The following is a 23,037-nucleotide window of genomic DNA, read 5'->3' as shown; positions in this document are numbered from 1 at the left end:
GTAAAAAGTCAAATGTAACTGTTTAATTATTTTGTAAACTACATTAGTTTTTAATAATAAAAATAAATGATATTTTTAATAATAAAAAAGAATAATTTAGTCTAAAACATTGAATATATATAAAACAATACATTTAGGTACATACAACATGCAACAAGCAAAAGATGATTTTTTATTTTTTATTTTTTTTTTATAATTGGAGAAGAAGAATGAAATTTTCTAGAAATACCACATACTGTATTTGATATCGAGTCAAAGCATTGACCCCTTTTCTTTTAACCCAAAAAAAAAAAAAAAGAACACAGACGACAGCAAATCCATATCAAAGGAGAAAAACTTAACAGGTAAAGCTATTTTGTTTTTCTAAAATAAGACCCACAAATATAAAGTACTCACAGCCTATATTTAACCATCCTTCTTCTTTTTCCAATTTCACTTCACATTTTATCTGACTTTTTCTAAGTGCTCCCACCAGGGTAGATGCAATTATTATAACCTGCAATCAAACCAAAATTTTCATTTAGAAAAAAAAAACAAGGAAATTAAAATATTTTTCAGATTTTGATGTAAATGTCGAATATGGTTGTGTTATATATATATACATATTATTAGAGAATGATATTTTGATATTCACTTCTATGTATGCATTCAACACTGGCATTGGATGCTTATTTTCTAAGCTTAAATGAAAACTTAGTGGCGTATCATGGATTCCCTAAAATAGAAAATTGTTCATTTAAATCTTTTAAAAATTTTAAAATTTTAAATTAGTAAAAATAAAAATTTATTTTTAGTCCCTTAAAAATAATAAAAATTTAATTTATCCCTTAAAAATTATAAATATATAGATTATTAAAAACTACAATTTAATTTAGATCTCCTAAAAAAATTTCTAACTTCATTCTTGTGTAAAATTAATCTTTAAATTATTGGTTTAGTTTCATTTTATCCCAAAATACAGTTTTTTTTTTAAAAACGTGACATGTTTTTATTGGATGCCTTATATATATATTTGATAAAATGAGACCCCATTGGTAACATAAATATCACTTTTAACTAAAAAAACTTTAAAATTATTTGGGGTCTTAATTTTGTAGGTAAGCTTTTTTTTGAACAATCTTATTATAGGTTCTAACCATATCTGTTATTTTTGACATAATGCCTAAAAATACTCATATCCCCTTCTCAACCCGTAAATAGGAAGATAATGCGCTTCAGTGCATTCGAATTCACGTCTTTCTGCATTAACAACAATGTCTATATCATTTGAGTTAAGACTCTAGCTAAGCTTAATTTTAAAGTTACTTAGATGTTTCAATATCACAAATTTATTACCACTAATACCACAAAAGAGCATAATCTTTTCCTATATCTCCATTTCTATGGGTCTATTGCTTGGATTTGGACTAGAAGGATTGAATATATAGTGTTATATTTATGTTTGGAGGATGAAATTTGCCTATATGCATTAAACACCGGTGTTGGAAGCATATTTTTTAAGTTATAAATACCACAAACATGTCCCTATAAGAACCATGAAATGACTAAGTTGGGTTTGGTTATTATTGATTTTTGAGTTTCGAAATTCAACTGATACAAAAAATCAACTTATTTTATATTATTTTAAAATTATTTAAAAGATGTTTGTATTTTATAATATATAATAAATATATAATCATATAACATAACTCGATAATTAAGATCAGTTAACCGACAAAATCGACTGAATTAAAGTTCCAGTTCGGTCTATTCTTTCAACTAAAGTTGATAGGATTAATTTTTTCATGTTAAAGTCGATTAAATCAATTTGAAAAAAAATTGATTGAACCGATTTTCCTCCCTTGGTAAAAGATAAAATGCTATACAACTGAGATGAAGTTTGAGTGAAGTATATTTACTAGGATTTTGGGATGTTAGAGTTGCCGTCTGCGAGAAATCACAGTTCCACGGATTCTTGGCGGAATTCTGGTAGTAAAGGTTCATGGCATAAGCAGCGTGGGACGCTACGGTGTTCGGTTCGAAACAGGCACCTCCCGGTTGGATCGGACTGCAATTGATGCCCTGGCCACATGCATAGTCTAGACTCGACTGCAATTGAGCATCGGAAATACCGGCCTTTGGTACGCACCAAATAGTTGCAGTCGGTTTCAGAGTCGATGGAGTCTAGAACATAGAAAAGGAAATTTTCATTATTATAACTTTTTCTTCGGTTCGAATGAATAAATTAGCTCACTTACCGGATAACTGTTTGAAATGCCAACATCATATGTCATGGAAAGGTCCGGCTTGTAAAGTCCGAATGCCCGTTCAGAACCGGGACCGGCTTTCAAGTCCTCATCATAGAGTGCAAAGAGGTAAGTATCCACAGACTTCCCGGGCATCAACGGTGTCCCGACCATCGATTTCAAATGTGCAATCAAGTTCCCGTTATAGGCTTTTGCATTCTCAATGCTAGGTCCGACTTCATTACTGTCGCCTCTATATGGCCATCCTGTTTCGGCAACCATAATCTCTACATCCTTGAACCCCATATCACTCAAAGCCGAATGCACTGCATCAACCTGCACAACCATTAGGACCAACTAGCAACATTTAAATGCCCTAAGCAGTGGCAAAGTACTACATTATGGTAAGAATATAGTCTCCTTTCTTTTTTTTAAGGTTGAATTATAAAATTCATGTATCTTATACTAGAAATTAAATTGCATTTTGTCTAATCTATTAAAACAAATAAGCAAATTAGTTCTTGTACTTTAGAATAAAGAGTAAATTAATTTTTTCTGTTAAAAATTTCATCAAATTGTACTATTAAAAATTAGTGTGACTAACAGAATAATCAAATAGTGATACATGGCGAGCCACATAGCATGATGTACAAAAATCAATTTTTAACATGAGAAATGAAATGAATTTTTAACAAAATGATCAAATTACTTTTTGATTTAACGTATAAAAATTAATTTATCTAATTTTTAAATCGAGAAAACAAAATGCAAATCAACCTTAAAATTATTGAATAAGTCATGGTGCCTTCAATTATTTCATGAAAAAAGCCAAAGATGCATTTAAAGTGATTAGGATTTAGTAGGGACTCATTAGCTCACTTAAAAATGTATATCCAAAATTTTATTTTTTATTAAAAATAATTTAATTTTTATTATGTAAAAATAATATTTTTTTTAAATTACAGAATAATTTAGAATAATTTAAAAATAATTAAATGTTGTCTTAAAGTTCATTAATCAATGCTGATTAAGGGTTAGTGTCACCAGTTATTTCTTACATTTATATCTTAAACATAAGAATCATGATTCAACTAGATAAGCTTAAGAGTGTAATTAAGTCTAGCCTAAACTTTACTCAAAATTTAGAGTTTAATATTTGGTTCGAGCTCAATCGAATATTTATTTTAAGTTTGAATTCCGCTCAAGATATAATTGAGCTACTCGAGTTCGGGCTCGATTAAGCTCATTTACCAATTTTTGTACTCGAACTCAAACTTTAAGCTCGACTCAATAATTAAGCTTAGAGTTGATAATATATATTAAAGGCAATAACGTAATTTAACAATATAAAAATATGAAAAGCTCGATAAGGTTCGCTAGCTGTTTCAGTCAAGTATTATTAAGCTTGAATTCAGCTCGATCGATAGTTGCTAGCTCGATAATTACTGAATTGAGTTTTATTTTTTTTTAATCAAACCCAAGAAGCTTATGAACACTATTGTCTTATTTACCAGTTCTCAATCCAATCGATGTTTCTGTTACAAATTATATAATTATTAAGAAATACTAAAAAGTTATGAAACTCGATTCAACCACCGATTGACGAGTACCAATCTAATTTAATGTAAATGTATAAAAAAAACTCCTAAACTAAATGCACTAAAATAACCCTAATTTCTACATTTAACTAGATTTTCTTAAAAAAAAGTTGGAGTACGCAAAGAAATAAATAAATATATATTCTGGGTTTAAGTAAAAAAAACGAAAAGTAAATCAAACAAATTAAAAAGAAATAAATAAAAAAGAATTCATGTATATTAACGTATGTCCTACGTTTTTACTTCTACACTGTCATTTATGTTGACTCAAATTAATGTCTGAATTTATAATTCTTTCAAATATATAAATTTTGAGGCTTTGTCATGTTATCACTTAAATTTTAAGGAATATTATAGTAGAAATTTATAGTGTCACATTATCACATTAATCAAAAATGAAAAATTATCAACTTTAATGATTAATTTGAAAAAAAAAATTGATATTAAGTTGAGAAAATTTATTAATTCTAACTACTAAATGTTAAATTATCATTTTTTTTGTTGTTCAAGAAAAATTTATGTTAATATTTTAATTGAAATGATTAACAATATTACTAATAATACCAAATTAAAAAAATATAAACATAATAAAAGCATCAAAACTAAATTTAACAAAAAAAAAAAGTAGGGAGGGACCAAAACCTGAGCATCAAACATGTTCATGTACTTGATTCCGCTCACCCAGTCAACTCGTCCCGCGTTGGGTAGAAACAAGCAGAAGGCAAGCGTTTCGGGTCTCGGGTCACTTTGATAAGCGAAAAAGGGAAACGGATTAATAGCAAAAGGGGACCCGTTGTCCCTGTGGAACCGAAGCAAACCTCTCAATGCGGGTTCATAACTAGGTCTAAAAAACCCGGAAGATGGCGGGTCGGATTGACCCAACACTGCCATTGAATGAACCGTTGAGACCTTGATCTTTTTGCCCAGTAAAGCACCGTTAATGGCGTTTTGCATATTTTGCATTGCGGGCAGCAGTTGGTATACTAAGTTCGGGTCATTTGTAGTCAATACCTGGGTAAATTCATAATAATTTCAACCTTTATGAACTAAAAAATGAAATATATATATATGTTATTAATTATTTTCATGTTAGTGTTAGAGTTCTGAATTTCATCAGTTTAATTTATTAATTTTTAAAAAATTAAATATACTTTTAGCTGCAAATTACGACAATTTTTTTTAAGGTTTAAAAATAAAATTTATTATTACTAATTTAAAATTTTATAAACTATAAAGGGTTTAAATAAAAATTTTTCCATTTTAAAGTGACAGTAAGAATATTAACTGAGATTCTTTTTGGTAAAAGGTCTCACTTTTGCTGAAATTTAAGAATGTTCTTAGAATGTGAAAAGAAAATTAAGGGAGTGTAAAGCAAAGAATGGGCAATCTTTTAGAAAGTGACCTCGTTGCCAACAGTGACGAGGATGATTTTGCTATCAGGGTAAAAAGGCAACAAGTTGGCGTTAACCCACTGAACTGCTGAGTTTGGATCGGAAGCCAAAGAAGGAATATCTCCATTAGTTGCTCCGATTACGATCCCAATTTCGGTATTAGCCAAAGCTTTGATAATGGCCGGATCCGCTCCGTACAATCTAACTTTCTCAATCGACGTCGATTTTAGAAGCTCCGCGGTGGCTAACGGCGGCGGCAAGTTGTCCGCCACTTGGCCGTAGTTCACTCCAATAAACGGCTCAGCACCTATTTACAAAAAAAAAAAAGAAATCAAAATTATTAATTGGAAATTTGGAACTTGAAAATGAAGTAACTGATAGTGATGCAGTTTCTTTGGTTTCTGTTTCTGTTTTTTTTGTGTAGAGATTTCATTTTCTTGAGAAAGGGAAAACGGTGTCGTTTTGGAGAGTAAGAAACTTACTTGAGGAGTGAACGAAGATAAGGAAGGAGAGGAAGAAGAAGAAGAAAGTAGCCATTAAAGAGACAAAGGAAATACAAAGAGAGAATGAGAATGTGTGCTTGCTTATTTGTTAAGCTGAGTGTTTGAAGCTTGCAATGGATGAGTTTATATAAGAGCTCATTGTGAGCATAGTTTAAATAGCCATTTTCGGTTGAATCAGATTGTTTAATTATAAAATATTTTAAAAATTATAAAATATATCTTATCGTTGATTTTTTATTTCATTTTGTTATGTGTTTTGAGTAGAATGATCATGATTCAGGTCGAGCCTCAATAAAATTTTAGGTTCAATTTTTAGACTTAAGCTCGACTTGAAAAATGAGATTAAAATTTTATCCATATGGATAAAAAATGTTAAAATTTAAGCTTGACTCAGTCCGTTGATATTAAACTTCTTTTATAATATTTTTTATATAAAAAATTTTAAAAAATATAATACAAATGCACACAAAACATTAAAATAAGTATTTCCTAAAAAATTAAAAATAAATTTAAAAAATATTTATATTTAAATATTACTAAAATAGTTGTGGCTTAACAAGCAAATGCTCTTAAAATTATAGCAAAATTAACAATAAAATAATAATTATACAATATCTAAATAATAACAATAAAATAATAACAATATAAAAGCGAAATGACAGTAAAATAACAACAAAATACATTAATAAACCAATAGAAATAGTAGCAAAACATAACAATAGTTTCTTTTTTTTTAAAATTCGGGTCGAGCCAAGCTCAGGCCAAAAAAATTTTATCGAGGCTCAACCTATTTAGAAAACAGGCTTCATTTTTTGTCCAAGTTGATTTTTTAGGTCTATTTTGTACCCGAATCCTTTCATTTTTTGAGTGGTCCTTCAAGTCGAATCAGGTCGAATGGCTACTCCCATAATCAAAGTTTAATTTTAAACAATTCTTAATGATTCAATTCCTTATAAATAATATAAAATTAATGTTAAAAAAATAATTTTTTTATCTTTGAAGAATATTTAATACACAACGAATTAAATTTATTAAAAGGTTTAATTATATATATTGGACTTGTTCTAAAGTTTTGAAAAAGATATCACTACCAATTACTATTGGGTTAGGTGCAAACAAATTTGATGCCCTTTTTCAAGTTTTATTTTGATTTTAAATCTAGTCGAAATTTAATGTGATTATCAGTATTTGAAAATTTTCAAAAAAAAAAGTATTGTTGTAGGCCAATTTTAATCCATTTACATCAAAATCCAATTTAGCCTTACCTAACCTATTAAAATTAAACCCAAAACTCAAAATCTTAACTACCCAAAGCCCAATTTACATCAAAAACCCAATGGCCCAAACTCTAAGCCCAAATCAAAATAAAAAACCCTAGCCCACACCCTAAACTTTTCTCAACTAAATTCTAGCATTTGCCACCACCAACTCCACTAACCACACTTGCTCCACCATCAACTCCACTAGCCACACTTGCTCCACTACCTACTCTACTAGCCACACTTGCTCCACCACCACTTATACCTCCAAATGAAGACATAAACAATAAAAAATATTTTGTAAATGGCTATATAAGCCTTCTCATATATTGTATTTAGTGGGGGAAGAAGTTTTGGGTGAGAAAGTTATTGTAAAGGATTTTTAAGAGGTTTTTTTAGAGTAATCAAGGAGAAGAGTTATTGTAAAGGCTAGTTTTTGGAGAGAGTAGTTTTTTTGGAGATTAATCAAATCTCAAAGCAAAACAGGTTTCTTCGTCTATTCTCGTTTTAAGTTCTTTGTTTGCTTATCATTTTTTCTTTCAATCTTATTTTGTTTCTTTTATCTGAAAGTAAAAATAAAAGGAGGAAGCTTATTCATTTTTACCGAAAAAGTTATTTTTGAGGTCCGGTTGCCGTGTACGGTGGCGCCGATGGCGACAGGCGACGGTGCGGTGACCGGACGGTGGCCGGCCTTGTGGCCGGAAATCACCCACTCTCTCCCTCGCTCTTTTTTTTGTTATTATTATATTTCTTAATATTATATTATATATTCTTTTAATATATTAGGTATATTCTAAATTCTATATTACGTATATATATTATACTATTTTATGTATATATCTTTAATACTATATTATTTATATATATATTTTACATGTTATCTTATGTATATATTTTAATTATATTATGTATGTATTTTTTACACTATATTGTGTATATATTTTTAATATTATCACGTATTTATTTTTTATATATGTACATATTTATGTAGTATTATTAATAGTATTATTTTTAAACATTTTTATTATTTCTAATATATATATTATGTACACCTTTTTATTTCTATTTTATTTTTTTATTTGTCAATATTAATTATTATTATTCTAATATTTGATATTTTAATATTTTATATTATTCACATCACTATTCGCATTTTTACAATAATATTCTTAGATTTTTTTTACTATCATTTTAGAAACTTTTTACATTTTAATTTTAAGAATAAGGCAATGTACCGATTTTAACATTAAGTCATTGATTTCATCGCTATGTTGGGTGAAGTTAGTCGGCTCGTGTTAAAAACGGGATATTCTTCTAAAAACCAAAAACTTACAACTTCTCATTTCTTTCAATCGGATCACACTTAAATGTCAAATTGAATTCGTATTTTTGAAAATCAAGACAACACGTGTTTAATAAGATACCAAATTTGGGCGTCGCGAGGGTGCTAATACCTTCCTTGCGCGTAACCGACTCTCGAACCCAACGTTACTCTGGCTTTTGACGTAGACCTAAATTCGGCCTTCATTTTTGTGCAAGAATAAGTTTTCTTTTCTAAAAAGGGATGATTTATTAGGTGTCCGGCCACACCTAGAAAAAAGATCGGTGGCGACTCCCTTTTTAATAAAATCGAAAGTCGATTTTTAAATTTTCAAATAATCGCCTCAATTAGCGACCGAAAGAGAAATTTTTACGTCGCTACAGCTGGCGACTCCGCTGGGGACCGATTTTTGAGAGTCGAGTTGAATTAAACGTGTGTTGTCAAAATTTTCAAAGTTCCTTGTTCAAATTAATATTTAATCATGATCCTTAAGTTTTGTTTTCGAAAAAATCATACATACATATCTCCTAATTTGTTTTATCTTTCGTTTTTCAGCTTTAAGTTTTATGGTTTTAGTTTTGTAGTTTTAAAATAAATGAAAGGTTTGCAAGTTTCTCCCCACACACCGTGCACATGCATTTTTGTTGCATAACATGAGCTCTATACCCGGGCTCCATCCCTATTAGGTGAAAGTAAACGCTATGCCTTTGTGAGTTAACTCGTTCCTCCGCACAGGCTAGTGAATACTTTCGGGTTACATATGACTTATGCTTTCGTGAGTTAACTCATCCCTCCGCATAGGTATAAGTAAATGTAATCCCTCAAATTGATCTCGTAAGCCTATGATGGGCCATGACCGAGGCTCTGTACTAATATTAGTAGATGACAGTACAGACGATTCGAGCACCCATCTAGAACCAAAACCGCATATAGTGAACCATACAAGCCATCCAACTAGAGCCGTGCCGAACCTCCGTCCGTTTACTGGTCACCGAAATAAGTACATATGAAAAACATATCTTACCTTTTGTTTCTTTTACATTTACGCTTTCTATGCAAGGGAATCGAGTCTATTGGACCAAGTAGCTTAATTTATTAGATTGTCCACAGTTTTTCTCTATTCATATATGTTGTGCTAACCAAGTTTGATTGTTTTTATTCTTATTTTACATCATGCATTATAGGCATCATATTAGGAAGGTGTTGATTAGAGACCGGTTGCCAAAAAACGAGGTTCTAATGGAAAAGTCAATTATACAAACAACCGAGAGGAATGCCGCAGTTCGAGACTAGTCTCTAAAGACTCAGAAAGAAAGAGGAGATAGTCTAGTGAAGGGATGTATTGCCAATTTACCCGAGCATGTAACTGTAAATGTTTGCCAGAATAACCTTGAAGATTTGGTTCAGGTGTGGAATTAGTAGGACTCGGATACTGGGGGTATCTTCACTAAAAGATATGGGGACATAGCCGACTTGATTACTGTCAACATAGACGAACGATTGATCCAAGCCATGGTCAGATTTTGGGATCCAACCTACCAATATTTTACTTTCAATCAGGAAGACATGACCCCGACTATAGAAGAGTACGCTGCTTTGCTTCGTGTCGAAAACGTACAACCCTATAAGATATATGTGAAAGAACCTAAGCCAATGACCTTCAAGAAAAAAGTTAGTGAGATTGACAGACATGACTGACGCGTGGGCCGAAAAATAGATAAAGAAAAAGAATGAAACCATTTGCATTCCATGCTCTTCCCTACGAGACTTGATTCTAAACCATCCCGACATGTTGAAAAGGGTAAATCTGTTCGCTCTGGCCATTTACGGTTTGATCATCTTCCCGAAGGTCCTTGGACACATAGAAGTTGCGGTGGTAGATTTCTTCGAAAGATTAAAATAATGAATCAACCCCGTCCCAACTATCCTGGCCGAAACCTTCAGATCCCTAAGTAGCTGTAGGAAGAAAGGGGAAGGTCGTTTTATCGGATGCGTGCAGTTACTCAATGTTTGGATTCTGAGCCATATTTGGAAAGTAGAGCGCACACCGTTCCATATGTTTTCTAAAACATTCTCCCCGTTAGAAGCTTATCTCAAGAAAGAATGGCCAAGGGAGATCACCGAACAACACTGGGTCTCAGTCTTTCAGAATCTTCGCGCCCAAGACGTAACTTGGAAAGCACCGTGGATACGCCCGTCAATTCTGCTATACAAGGTCAGAGATCAAGATTGGGTGCCACTACTCGGGTTATGCGGAGGAGTTGGATATGCTCCGTTAATGGTCCAAAGGTAATTTTCTTCACGACAATTCATACCCGCCACCGGAGGATTAGCACAATCAGAGTTTGCTTTTGCGGGTGAAAGATATATGAAGAGGGCCTGAGATACTTCAAAGTCTTAGAAGAGAATTCATCACATGAAATTAGCTCTATATGCTGATACCCTCACCCAAGATTACGACATATGGAGAAAGCAACGGGTGAACAGCCAGAAAATCTCGTCGACAAATTACACCATCCAGAATCCTTTATCGGCAGAAGTGCCATCCGAGCTAGAAATAACAAAACAGGAATTTGAGCGCGAAAAGGTCAAAATGTTGCGGGACATTAGTATTCTTCAAGAAAAAAATTACCAGTTGAAGATCGACATCCAGATCGAAAGGTCTAAAACCGAGAAAGTATAAAAGGAAGTTGAAGTCGTAAGAAATGACTTAAGGGACCTTCATCTGGAAAATAAAAAGTTAAGAGTCACTATCAAGAATAGTGGGTTAGGTAAGTCGTCAACAGAGTGGAGAGAAGAATTAAACAATGCTAAAGGCGGGATGGAATTTTGGAAAAAGATGGCAGAGAATGAGGAGGAAAATGCTACGCGGGTTATGATAGAATTAAGAAAGAAAAGCGCTAAATGAAGCTATGTCTACCAAATGGACAACCAGTCAATCTGAACGTCAAAGCTTAAGAGAAAGAGTAAGGGATCTAGAAGATGTGTTGCGAGCTCATCAGCAACAATTGGATACTCTCTTAAAAGCCTTGGAAGAAAAGAATGATCAGTATGATAGAGACACTCATACTTATAAAACGGACCTCCAAGAAAGAGAAATGCAACTTTGCTTTTTTATCAACAAAATCCGTCAAGCGGCTGTGCACATGGTACAACTATCAGATGAAGCAGAGGATCTCAGTTGCCAATTCCCGCCAAGCCAACAATCGAGCATATCGGAGTTCTTAAAGCAAGTAAAGAAATATAGCGATATAGCTAAGAAGTTTGTGTAATGGCCGAATCAAAAATGGCGAAATGTTTTGTAATGAACTCTTTTGATGAATGAAATGCCTAATAGGGACTATCTTGAGATCAACACTAATTTCTCGCATTTCTTTCATGACTGACATTCATTCAACATTTATTCATTCACCCATTACATATACATATCCCATAATCATTCGCTAAGGTTAGAATCATATAATTCGCAGTTGTAACACTTCAAATCTGGAACCACGCCATTCGTATAAAACGCGTCGACAAGCTAGAGCAGTGGAGGCTGAGTTCAATGAAAGAATCGAAAGGATGGAAAGAGTCCAGAAGGAATTACAAGAACAACTGGCTAAGTCACAGCAAGAAACGAGGGATTTGATAGTAAGATCTCGAGAGGAATCACTTGAACAAAAGGATCAAATGACTAGAATGATGGAGATGATGTCAGTTTTGGTCAAAGGAAAAGGACCCATGCAGAACCCCAACAGTATGGAACCTCAATCAAGAATTAATCATGACCAGGATCCACTCTATCCCCCAGGATTCACTCCACCACATGCCCACGTAGCACAAAGAGGGTATACTCAAGGGGAATCCACAGGCTTGGAACAACGACCTATGCCATTTGTTCATCTAGGGCAATGAACATTTATGTCAAATCCCGGAGCAACCCCTGCCAATCCTGTAGTTCCAGATTTAGATGATCCAGTCGAAATAGCCAAGTTGAAAATAGATGATCACGAGGCTCAAGAAAGGTATATGAGCTTGGAGGAAAGACTTAAGGCAATAGAAGGCACATCTTCTCTGCACTAGGTGCTAAAGAACTCAATTTGGTACCTGACCTAATCTTGCCTCCGAAGTTCAAGGTGCCTGATTTCGAAAAGTACGATGGGACAAGATGTCCAAAAGCACATCTTGTCATGTTTTGTTGAAAATGACCAGTTACGTGAACGAAGATAAGCTACTTGTACATTGTTTTCAAGATAGTCTAGTAGGATCGGCTCTTCGGTGGTACAACCAGGTCAGTAAGGAAAGGATCCAATCTTGGAAAGATTTGGCGTCGGCATTCTGTGAGCAGTACAAGCATGTATCAGATATGGTGCTTGATCGGATGACTTTACAAATGATGGAGAAAAAGCCGTCAGAAACTTTTAGACAGTATGCGCAGAGATGGAGGGACTTCTCAGCCCAAGTGGAACCCCCACTAACGAAAACAGAGATAACCATCCTTTTTATCAACACCTTAAAGACGCCGTTTTATGACAAACTAGTGGGAAGCGCCACGAAGGACTTCGCGGATATTGTAATATCCGGTGAGCTTATAGAGAATGCCGTCAAGAGCGGTAGAATGGAAGGTCAAGAAAGTTCAAGAAGGGTAGCGCCCATGAAGAAGAAATAACCAGAAACCCACATGGTGGGAATGGGAAGCCGTTATACCCCTAATCCGTATCCAAACTAATCTCGACCTCAAAATTACCCACATCTGAATTTTTATTATCCTCCTCAAACCCCTTACTACCAAACACCGCATCCTTACTCTTCTTACCCCGTTTACGCCACAAGTAACCCGAGACCAACTGCCACATTCCCACAAAATACAATACCCGCCCAAGGTCAACCCAAAAACGAGCAGAAGCCAGCAAAACCCAATTCCGAGAGACCACAATTTACCCCTATTCCTGTGTCATATAGGGAACTGTACCCAAAATTTTTAGAGAAGCAATTGATATCTCTACATTATATGGCACCCTTGAGGCCCCTATACCCGAAATGGTATGACCCAAACACTAGTTGTGCATACCATGCGAGAAACCAGGGACATTCCATGGAAAATTGCCTAGCCTTTAAGAGGAGAGTTCAAGGACTAATTGATGCGGGTATCTTACAATTCGATAATGCCAGTAATGCAACTAGGAACCCGTTCCCTAACCATACTGAAGGAAATGTAAGCACAATGGGGAAAGAAGATGAATGGCAAGTCAGAAGATGTGTTTCAGAAATAAGGATGCCTTTGTAGAGAATTTGGGAGGTATTGGTTAAGAATGGATTGCTCTGTCGCCCCGACAATAATCTCAGAAAAGAATGTCAGGTTTTTTGTGATTTTCATGGAATTGTAGGGCACAACATTCAATCATGTGAGGAATTTAAAAGGTTACTGCAAGACCGGATAGATAATAAGGAGATTGAGATCATTAATGAAGGAAAGACCAATGAGAGAGAAATATGTGCCTCTGACAATCAATCGTCAGGTTTTCTGTATAGCGCCGATCGACCATTCGTAATTTATTAAAATGCAAGGAAGGAACCGGTGAAACTAAAAATGATAATTGAAGTACCTTCTCCTTTCCCCTACAAGGACAATAAAATAGTACCATGGAAATATGACGTTAATATCGTCACACCTGAAGATGAAAAACCCAAAGCCATGACTGGAAGTGTCGGGGAAGTAGGTCATTTCACTCGTAGTGGAAGATGTTATTCGAAGGAGGTGAAGAAGAACAGTGACTTGAAACAGAAAGGAAAAACACCGATGCACATGACCGAAGATGAGTATGAAACTGTACTTGAACAAGAAGCTAAAAAGCTTGTGGACGAGGAGGAAGCACAGGAATTCTTAAAATTTATCAAGCACAGTGAGTACAACGTGGTGGAACAATTGAGTAAGCAGCCAGCACGAATTTTGGTATTTTCTCTACTGTTCAATTCAGAACTGCACCGGAACGCCTTGTTAAAGGTGTTGAATCAAGCTTACTTGGCAAACAATATATCCGTTGAGAAGCTTGATAGATGGGTGAATAACCTAAACGCGGATAATTTCATTTCTTTTAGTGATGATGAAATATCGCCCAATGGTAGAGGTTCAGTGAAAGCATTGCATATCACAACCCGTTGTAAGGGCTATATAATACCGAATGTGCTCATCGACAATGGATCAGCACTCAACGTAATGCCTTTGGCCACACTTTCCAGAATTTCGATGGATTTGTCCTACCTAAGGCCTTGCCATTCTACAGTAAGGGCATTCGATGGAACAAGACGAGAAGTCATAGGAAAAATCGAGATCCCTCTAGAAGTGGGTCCCTACATATACGATGTTGAGTTTCAAGTCATGGACATTACACCATCATACAATTGTTTCTTGGGAAGACCTTGGATCCATTCTGCTAGAGCAGTCCCATCATCCCTCCATCAAAAGGTGAAATTTATCATGGATGGCTGTTTGGTCACTGTCGAGGGAGAAGTAGACATTGTAGCATCTATTTCTGCCGACGCACCATATATTGAAGTGAGTAGAGATGCTGTGGAATGTTCCTTCCGATCTCTTGAATTTGTCAATGCCACATTCGTCGCTGAGGGAAACAAAATTCCAGAGCCAAAACTGTCAGAAATACCAATATGAGTGTCAATTTGACTGTAAAAAAGGGAGCCCGAGCAAGGAAAGGTTTGGGAATGTACCTGCAAGGAATAGTCAGGGCTCTAAAGCCAGTGCACCACAAGGCCCGATACGGTTTAGGTTTCCAGCCAGACATGCGTCAAAGAAGAAGGCAGTGGAAGAAATATCAGGAAAGAAGGATTGCGAGAACTTTGGGCCGAGAAATAGAATGGGAGCCCATAACGTACCCTCCTTTGTCAAAAACATTTACATCTGCAGGAATGATATACCCCAGACAGGATAATATACAAAGCACGCTGTTATTAATTGAAAGGGGTCTTCAGAATGTCAATATAAATGTCATTGACAAAGGAGCTAACGCAAGTAAAGACGTCTCAAGAATACGCCCTTGTCCCCTGGGTTTCAGGTTGAACAATTAGACTGCCGAGGATCTTCTTGTAGTTTATAAGTTTTCAGAGTAATACTCAAACGTTAACATTCTGTTATGTCCTTAGATATAATAGAATTCTTTTGTAAGAGCCTGCATTCGCTTTTTATCATTCAAATGAATATCAATGAAGATGCATTTTGTCATAATCTTTCACATTATCACTAATTTCATAATCATTTTCTCATTTCATAGCCAATCTTTACATTTGCCTCATGCCATAACATTTCGTTTGTTGGTTCCAATACTTGGATGCCCATCTATAGTTTCCTTCTCTATTCAACTTTCAGGTGCTCAGATGTCAACAGCATGAACAAACCCGTTACGAGTCTTGAAATCGATTTTGAGAAGGCTGTTTATTTAGGAGAATTCGAAGCCGAAGAAAATGCTGAAGACTATGTCTCACCTCCTGACTTGCTAAGAATGGTGGAACGAGAGGATAAATAGATTTTGCCTCATCAAGAGTCTGTTGAAACAATAAATCTGGGAACTGAAAAAAGGAAACAAGAAGTGAAGATTGGGACTACTATTTTAGGGGGCACCAGGTATAATTTGATTGCTTTGCTCCGCGAGTACAAAGATGTATTTGCATGGTCATATTAGGACATGCCAGGATTTGATGAAGATGTAGTGGTCCATAAGCTCCCATTAAAGCCAGAATGCAAGCCCATTCAACAAAAGCTAAGACGGACGAGGCCTGAGATGTTGTTGAAGATAAAAAGAGGAAGTCAAGAAGCAATTTGATGCTGGCTTCCTACAAGCCTCCAAATATCTAGAATGAGTGGCTAACATAGTCCCGGTACCAAAGAAAGACAGTAAAGTATGAATGTGCATGGATTATCGGGACCTGAATCGAACAAGTCCTAAAGATAATTTTCCCTTACCACACATTGATACATTGGTGGATAACACAGCAAAACATTCATTGTTTTCTTTCATAGACGGATTCTCGGGGTATAATCAGATCAAGATGGCCCCTGAGGACATGGAGAAAACTACCTTTGTAATAATGTGGGGAACATTCTGCTACAAGGTGATGCCATTTGGGCTAAAGAATGTTGGGGCAACATATCAGAGGGCTATGGTGACGTTATTCCATGACATGATGCATAAAGAAATAGAGGTCTACGTCGACGATATGATTGTTAAATCTCCAGGGGAAGAAGAGCATGTAGTGAATCTGAAGAAGTTGTTCGATAGACTGAGAAAGTTCCAGGTAAAGCTCAATCCGGCCAAATATACGTTTGGGGCTACCTCGGGAAAATTGCTAGGCTTTATTGTCAGTGAAAGGGGTATCGAGGTTGATCCAGATAAAATAAAAGCCATTCAAGAGTTACCACCTCCGCGCACGCAAAAGGAAGTTAGAGGGTTTTTAAGGAGGTTAAACTACATCGCCCGATTCATCGCTTAACTTACCAACCAATGCGACCCAATCTTTTGGCTCCTGTGAAAACATAACCTGGGAGAATGGAATGAGGAATGCCAAGTGGCCTTTGATAAGATAAAACAATATTTGTCTAGTCCTCCAGTGCTAGTACCGCCAACTACGGGAAGACCATTGATATTGTATTTGACTGTGTTCAAAAATTCAATGGGTTGCGTACAGGGGCAACACGACGAGTCAGGAAAGAAAGAAAATGTGATCTACTACCTCAGTAAAAAGTTCACTGAATACGAGGCAAAGTATTCGTCTATTGAAAAATACTGTTGCGCTCTGGTTTGGGTAGCTCGGAGACTTAGGCAATATATGTTGTATCATACAACATGGTTAATTTCAAAGCTGGACCCAAAAAAGTACATGATGGAATCACCTGCACTCTCAGGAAGAGTGGCACGATGGCAGATTTTACTGTCAGAGTATGACATCGTCTATGTGAGCCAAAAGTCGATAAAAGGAAGTGCAATAGCTGGTTTCTTAGCAACTCGAACAACGGAGGATTACGAGCCATTGAGATTTGATTTCCCAGATGAAGACTTGATGTGCATTACAGAAAAAGAATGCAAGTCACTAAAAGAGAAGTCATGGAAGATGAGCTTTGATGGTGCATCGAACGCATTGGGGCATGGGGTTGGAGCAGTCTTAGTATCACCAGAAGGGACCCATTACCCAGTCACTGCCAGGCTGAACTTCTTCTGTACTAATAACATAGCGGAATATGATGCATGTATCATGGGACTTCGTGCAGCTATTAAACGAAACGTCAAAACTTTAGAGGTATACGGAGACTCAGCGTTGGTGATTTACCAAATCCGTAGAGATTGGGAAGTGAGGGATTCGAAATTGGTTAAATACAGTGATCTAGTGGCAGAGCTGATTAAAGAATTCGAAGAAATAACTTTTAATTACTTTACACGAGAAGAAAACCAATTGGCTGATGCCGTGGCCACTTTGGCTTCAATGTTCAAAGCAAACAGAGAAACAGAAATAATGTCTCTTCAAATGAGCATATATGAAGTCCCTGCACATTGTTTCAGCATTGAGAAAGAGCTAGATGGACGGCCATGGTTCCATGATATCTTAGAATATGTCAAGAATCAAAAGTACCCCGAACAAGCAAATGAGAACGGCAAAAGAACAATCAGAAGAATGGCAGCGGGATTCGTTCTTGATGGGGACATCCTGTACAAAAGAGGAAAAGATCAAGTGCTCTTGAGATGCGTAGATGCTGTTGAAGCCCGAAAAATACTTGAAGATGTCCATGAGGGAATTTGTAGGACACATGCTAATGGTTTCACTATGGCCAGGAAGATTATGAGACTCGGTTATTACTAGCTGACCATGGAAAGTGACTGCATTAGTTTTGCACGAAAATGCCACAAATGTCAAATTTATGGTGGTAAAATTCATGCGGCCTCTTCGCTCCTTCACGTTATGACTTCTTCGTGGCTTTTTTCTATGTGGGGCATGGATGTTATAGGGCCAATTTCCCCAAAAGCTTCTAATGGACACCGATTCATTTTTGTGGTCATTGATTATTTCACAAAATGGATAGAAGCCGCTTCGTTTGCCAACGTGACGAAGACTGCAGTTTGCAGGTTTTTGAAAAAGGAAATTATTTGTCGATATGGTTTGCCTGAAAGAATCATTTCAGATAACGCCATGAATCTAAACAACAAGATGATGAAGGAGGTGTGTGAACAATTTCAAATAAAGCATCATAATTCATCACCCTATTGCCCGAAAATGAATGGAGCTGTTGAAACGGCCAACAAGAATATTAAGAAGATTATTGGGAAAATGACCGAGACATATAAAGATTGGCACGGGAAGCTACCATTTGCTTTGTATGCATATCGTACATCTGTGTGGACATCTACGGGAGCAACCCCTTTCTCTCTGGTATATGGAATGGAAGCTGTGCTACTTATCGAGGTTGAGATCCCCTCTCTATGAGTCTTAATAGAATCGAAACTAGAAGAAGCAGTGGGTTCGAGCTCGATATGATCAATTAAACCTCATCGAAGAAAAACGTCTAAAGGCAATTTATCACGGACAGATGTACCAGAAGAGAATGACCGCGGCCCATGACAAGAAAGTACGGCCAAGAAAATTCCACGAAGGAGAACTTGTGCTGAGAAAGATTCTCCCAATACAAAAGGACTTCCGAGAAAAATGGGCCCCAAATTGGGAAGGACCATACGCCGTAAAGAAAGCATTCTCGGGTGGAGCTTTGATTCTCACTGAGATGGATGGGAAGGAGTTACCAAATCCAATGAATTCAGATGCTGTGAAGAAATATTATGCTTAAAAAAAGGAAAATCAAGATAAAAACCCGAAAAATGCATCTTAAAAAAAGAGAAAAGAAAAGAAAAAAGAAAAAGAGAGAGGGATCAAGGTGAAAACTCGAAAAGGGCGTCTTGATTAACACAAAATATTAGGATGAAAACCCGAAAGGGCGTTCTAATGAAGCAAGCACTGGCTTAAAAAGCAAAGCGTTTTGAACGGTGGGTCAAACAGAGAGACTACAGTATTTGAAGCATTTCTGAAAACTCGAAATCTCTTACGCAAGAAAGCCATGCTCAAAAAGATTTTTGATTGAGGAACGTGGAAGAGTTCATGCGTTGAATATCTAGAGCATTTGTATTTGTTGAAATGCGATCCCCTTTCTCTTTATGACACTTTTTTTACTATCATTGATTAACTTTCTTTGTTTGCTACATTTGAAATGAATAAATGTGAGGTATCCTTTTGTCCCCTACCTGACCATTTTCATGCATCTCATTATGTGATTCATTTACATGATAAATAGTGAAATGACATACTCTAAACAAAATAAGTTCTAAGCATTACCCGGATAAGAATTTGATAAGTACAAGAGCCTCAAAGTAAGGACAAAGTTCAACCAGGGGAAAAAGAGCGATATCTGAGAAACGCAGATTAGTCGTGAAGCTAGAGGACGGGTACAGGGCCTGAAGAGAAAGTCAAGAGTCAAAGCAATGAACGTAGATCATCAAAAATCATGACGGAAAGGGACATATGACAAGCAAGCCCAAGGCGCATAGCATGATCATGTAGGCATAAAGGCATTTAAGGCAAACATGTGCATATCATGATAACATCATGCATGACATATACATGTATTTCAGCAGAACAAGAGGTTTCGATGATAGCTGTACTGAATCAAAGGAAATGACACCTGAGTTCCACCAGATGACATCTTTTGGTATTTTGATTTTTTTATTTCTGTCTTTCAAAAAAATCAACTCATATTGCGAGAGGTGAGTTGGGCCTCAGGTCACACGCTGAGGTATTTTCAATTTCCGTTTTTTCAATTTATGCTTTTCAAAAAATTAACTCATATTGCAAGAGGTGAGTTGAGCCTCAGGACACGCTGAGGTAATTTCAATTTATACTTTTCAAAAATCAACTCATATTGCGAGAGGTGAGCTGAGCCTCAGGGCACGCCGAGGTATTTTTAATTTTTGTTTTCAATTTCTGCTTTTAATTTCTGTTTTTCAAAAATCAACTCATATTGCAAGAGGTGAGTTGAGCCTCAGGGCACGCTGAGGTATTTTCAATTTCTGTTTTTCAATTTTTGCCTTACAAATTCTGCTTTTCAAATCAACTCATATTGCGAGATGTGAGTTGAGCCTCAAGACACGTTGAGGTATTTTAAATTTTTTTTTAATTTATGTTTCAAAAAAAAAATCAACTCATATTGCGAGAAGTGAGTTGAGCCTCAAGACGTTGAGGTAATTTCAATTTTTGTTTGTCAAAAATCAACTATCGAGGTGAATTGAGCCTCAAGACACGCTGAGATATTTTCAAATTCTATTTTATCAAAAAAATCAACTCATATTGCGAGAGGTGAGTTGAGCCTCGGGACACGCTGAGGTATTTCAATTTCTGCTTTTCAAAAGAATCAACTCATATTGCGAGAGGTGAGTTGAGTCTCGGGCCACACGTCGAGGTCCTTTCAAATTCTGTTTTTAATTTCTTTCTTTTTTTAATTTATGTGTTTCAAAAAAATCAGCTCATATTGCGAGAGGTGAGTTGAACCTCAAGACGCTGAGTTGTTTTCCATTTCTATTTTCAATTTCTGTTTTAATTCAAAAAATCAACTCATATTGCGAGAGGTGAGTTAAACCTCAAGTCACATTGAGGTATTTTCAATTTATCATCAAAAAATCAACTCATATTGTGAGAGGTGAGTTGAGCTTCAAGACCCGTTGAGGTATTTTCAATTTCTGCTTAATTTATGTTTTTCAAAAATCAACTCATATTGCGAGAGGTGAGTTGAGCCTCACATGCTGAGGTGTTTTGAATTTCTGTTTTTCAAAAAATCAACTCATATTGCGAGAGGTGAGTTGAGCCTTGGCTTACACGCTGAGGTATTTTTCAATTTCTGTTTGTCAAAAAATCAACTCATATTGCGAGAGGTGAGTTGAGCCTCGGGTCACACGCTGAGGTGTTTTCAACTTCTGTTTTTCAAAAAAATCAACTTATGTTGCGAGAGGTGAGTTGAGCCTCAGGACACGTTGAGGTAGTTTTAATTTCTGTTCATCAAAAAATCAACTCATATTGCGAGAGGTGAGTTGAGCCTCGGGGCACGCTGAGGTATTTTCAATTTATGCTTTTCAAGAATCAACTCATATTACGATAAATGAGTTGAGCCTCGGGTCACATACCGAGGTATTTTCAAAATCTGTTTTACAAATTTTGTTTTAAAAATCAACTCATATTGCGAGAAGTGAGTTGAGCCTTGGCTCACGTACTGAGCTATTTTCAATTTCTATTTTTAATGTCTAGTTTTAAAGATTCAATTCATATTACGAGAAATGAGTTGAGCTCGGGATCACATGCCGAGTAAAGAATCAATATTAGAGTTGATTGAAAACACCAGATTTTATCTCCCTGAAGTTACGATGGAGTTGATCGAGGATATCAGATCTTGCCTTTCTAAAGTGGCAGAAGAGAATACCAAAACCTTATCTCACTGAAGCGATAGAAGAGCATATTGAAGTTGTAGATCTTATCTTTCTGAAGTTACAGTGAAGCGGATCGAAGCCACAAATCTCATATCCTTGAAGTTACATTGGAACAGATTGAAGCTACAAGGCATATCTCCGAATTTGCAGTGGATTGAACCAAAGTTACAAGATGCGGTGGATTGGAAAGAGACTACCTGGATGAGAAGAGCACCAAAAAAGTCCATACTTAGTAAGACCGGGCAAAATTGGCCTTTCTTTGTGCCTTTGCTTTATTCCCGTTACACGAAAAAGCAAAGAGGGGCAACTGTTGTAGGCCAATTTTAACCCATTTACATCAAAACCCAATTTAGCCTTACCTAACCTACCAAAATTAAACCCAAAATCTTAACTACCCAAAGCCCAATTTACATCAAAACCCCAATGGCCCAAACTCTAAGCCCAAATCAAAATAAAAAACCCTAGCCCACAACCTAAACTTTTCTCAACTAAATCCTAGCCTTTGCCACCACCAACTCCACTAGCCACACTTGCTCCACCACCAACTCCATTAGCCACACTTGCTCCACTACCTACTCCACTAGCCACACTTGCTCCACCACCACTTGTACCTACAAATGAAGACATAAACAATAAAAAATATTTTGTAAATGGCTATATAAGCCTTCTCATATTTTGTATTTAGTAGGGGAAGAAGTTTTGGGGGAGAAAGTTATTGTAAAGGATTTTTAAGAGGTTTTTTTAGAGTAATCAAGGAGAAGAGTTATTGTAAAGGCTAGTTTTTGGAGAGAGTAGTTTTTTTGGAGATTAATCAAAGATAAAAGCAAAAGAGGTTTCTTCGTCTATTCTCGTTTTAAGTTCTTTGTTTGTTTATCATTTTTTCTTTCAATCTTATTTTGTTTCTTTTATCTAAAAGTAAAAATAAAAGGAGGAAGCTTATCCATTTTTACCGAAAAAATTTTTTTGAGGTCCGGCTGCCGTGTACGGTGGCGCCGATGGCGACTGGCGGCGGTCCGGTGACCGGACGGTGGCCGGCCTTGTGGCCGGAAATCACCCACTCTCTCCCTCTCTCTTTTTTTGTTATTATTATATTTCTTAATATTATATTATATATATTCTTTTAATATATTAGGTATATTCTAAATTCTATATTACGTATATATATTATACTATTTTATGTATATATCTTTAATACTATATTATTTATATATATTTACATGTTATCTTATGTATATATT

The 23,037-nt window shown here is 35.8% G+C and overlaps 1 protein-coding gene across 1 annotated transcript; it reads right to left on the bottom strand.

The window, feature by feature from the left end:
• Positions 1-156: 156 nt before the first annotated feature.
• LOC107889032 (glucan endo-1,3-beta-glucosidase 7) lies at positions 157-5,818 on the bottom strand. Its single transcript, XM_016813326.2, has 6 exons — positions 5,697-5,818; positions 5,226-5,521; positions 4,466-4,834; positions 2,238-2,561; positions 1,899-2,163; positions 157-496 (listed from the first exon to the last, which is right to left on the bottom strand). Exons 1-6 carry the CDS (start codon positions 5,749-5,751, stop codon positions 459-461), a joined length of 1,347 nt encoding a protein of 448 aa, XP_016668815.1. The 5' UTR covers positions 5,752-5,818; the 3' UTR covers positions 157-458.
• Between the last annotated feature and the right edge of the window lie 17,219 nt (positions 5,819-23,037).

The sequence above is a fragment of the Gossypium hirsutum genome, chromosome A09 (genome assembly GCF_007990345.1).
Source record: "Gossypium hirsutum isolate 1008001.06 chromosome A09, Gossypium_hirsutum_v2.1, whole genome shotgun sequence".
NCBI classification, from domain to species: domain Eukaryota; kingdom Viridiplantae; phylum Streptophyta; class Magnoliopsida; order Malvales; family Malvaceae; genus Gossypium; species Gossypium hirsutum.
The sequence above is the reverse complement of the archived record's forward strand: the minus strand, read 5'-3'. Positions and strand labels throughout refer to the sequence as shown.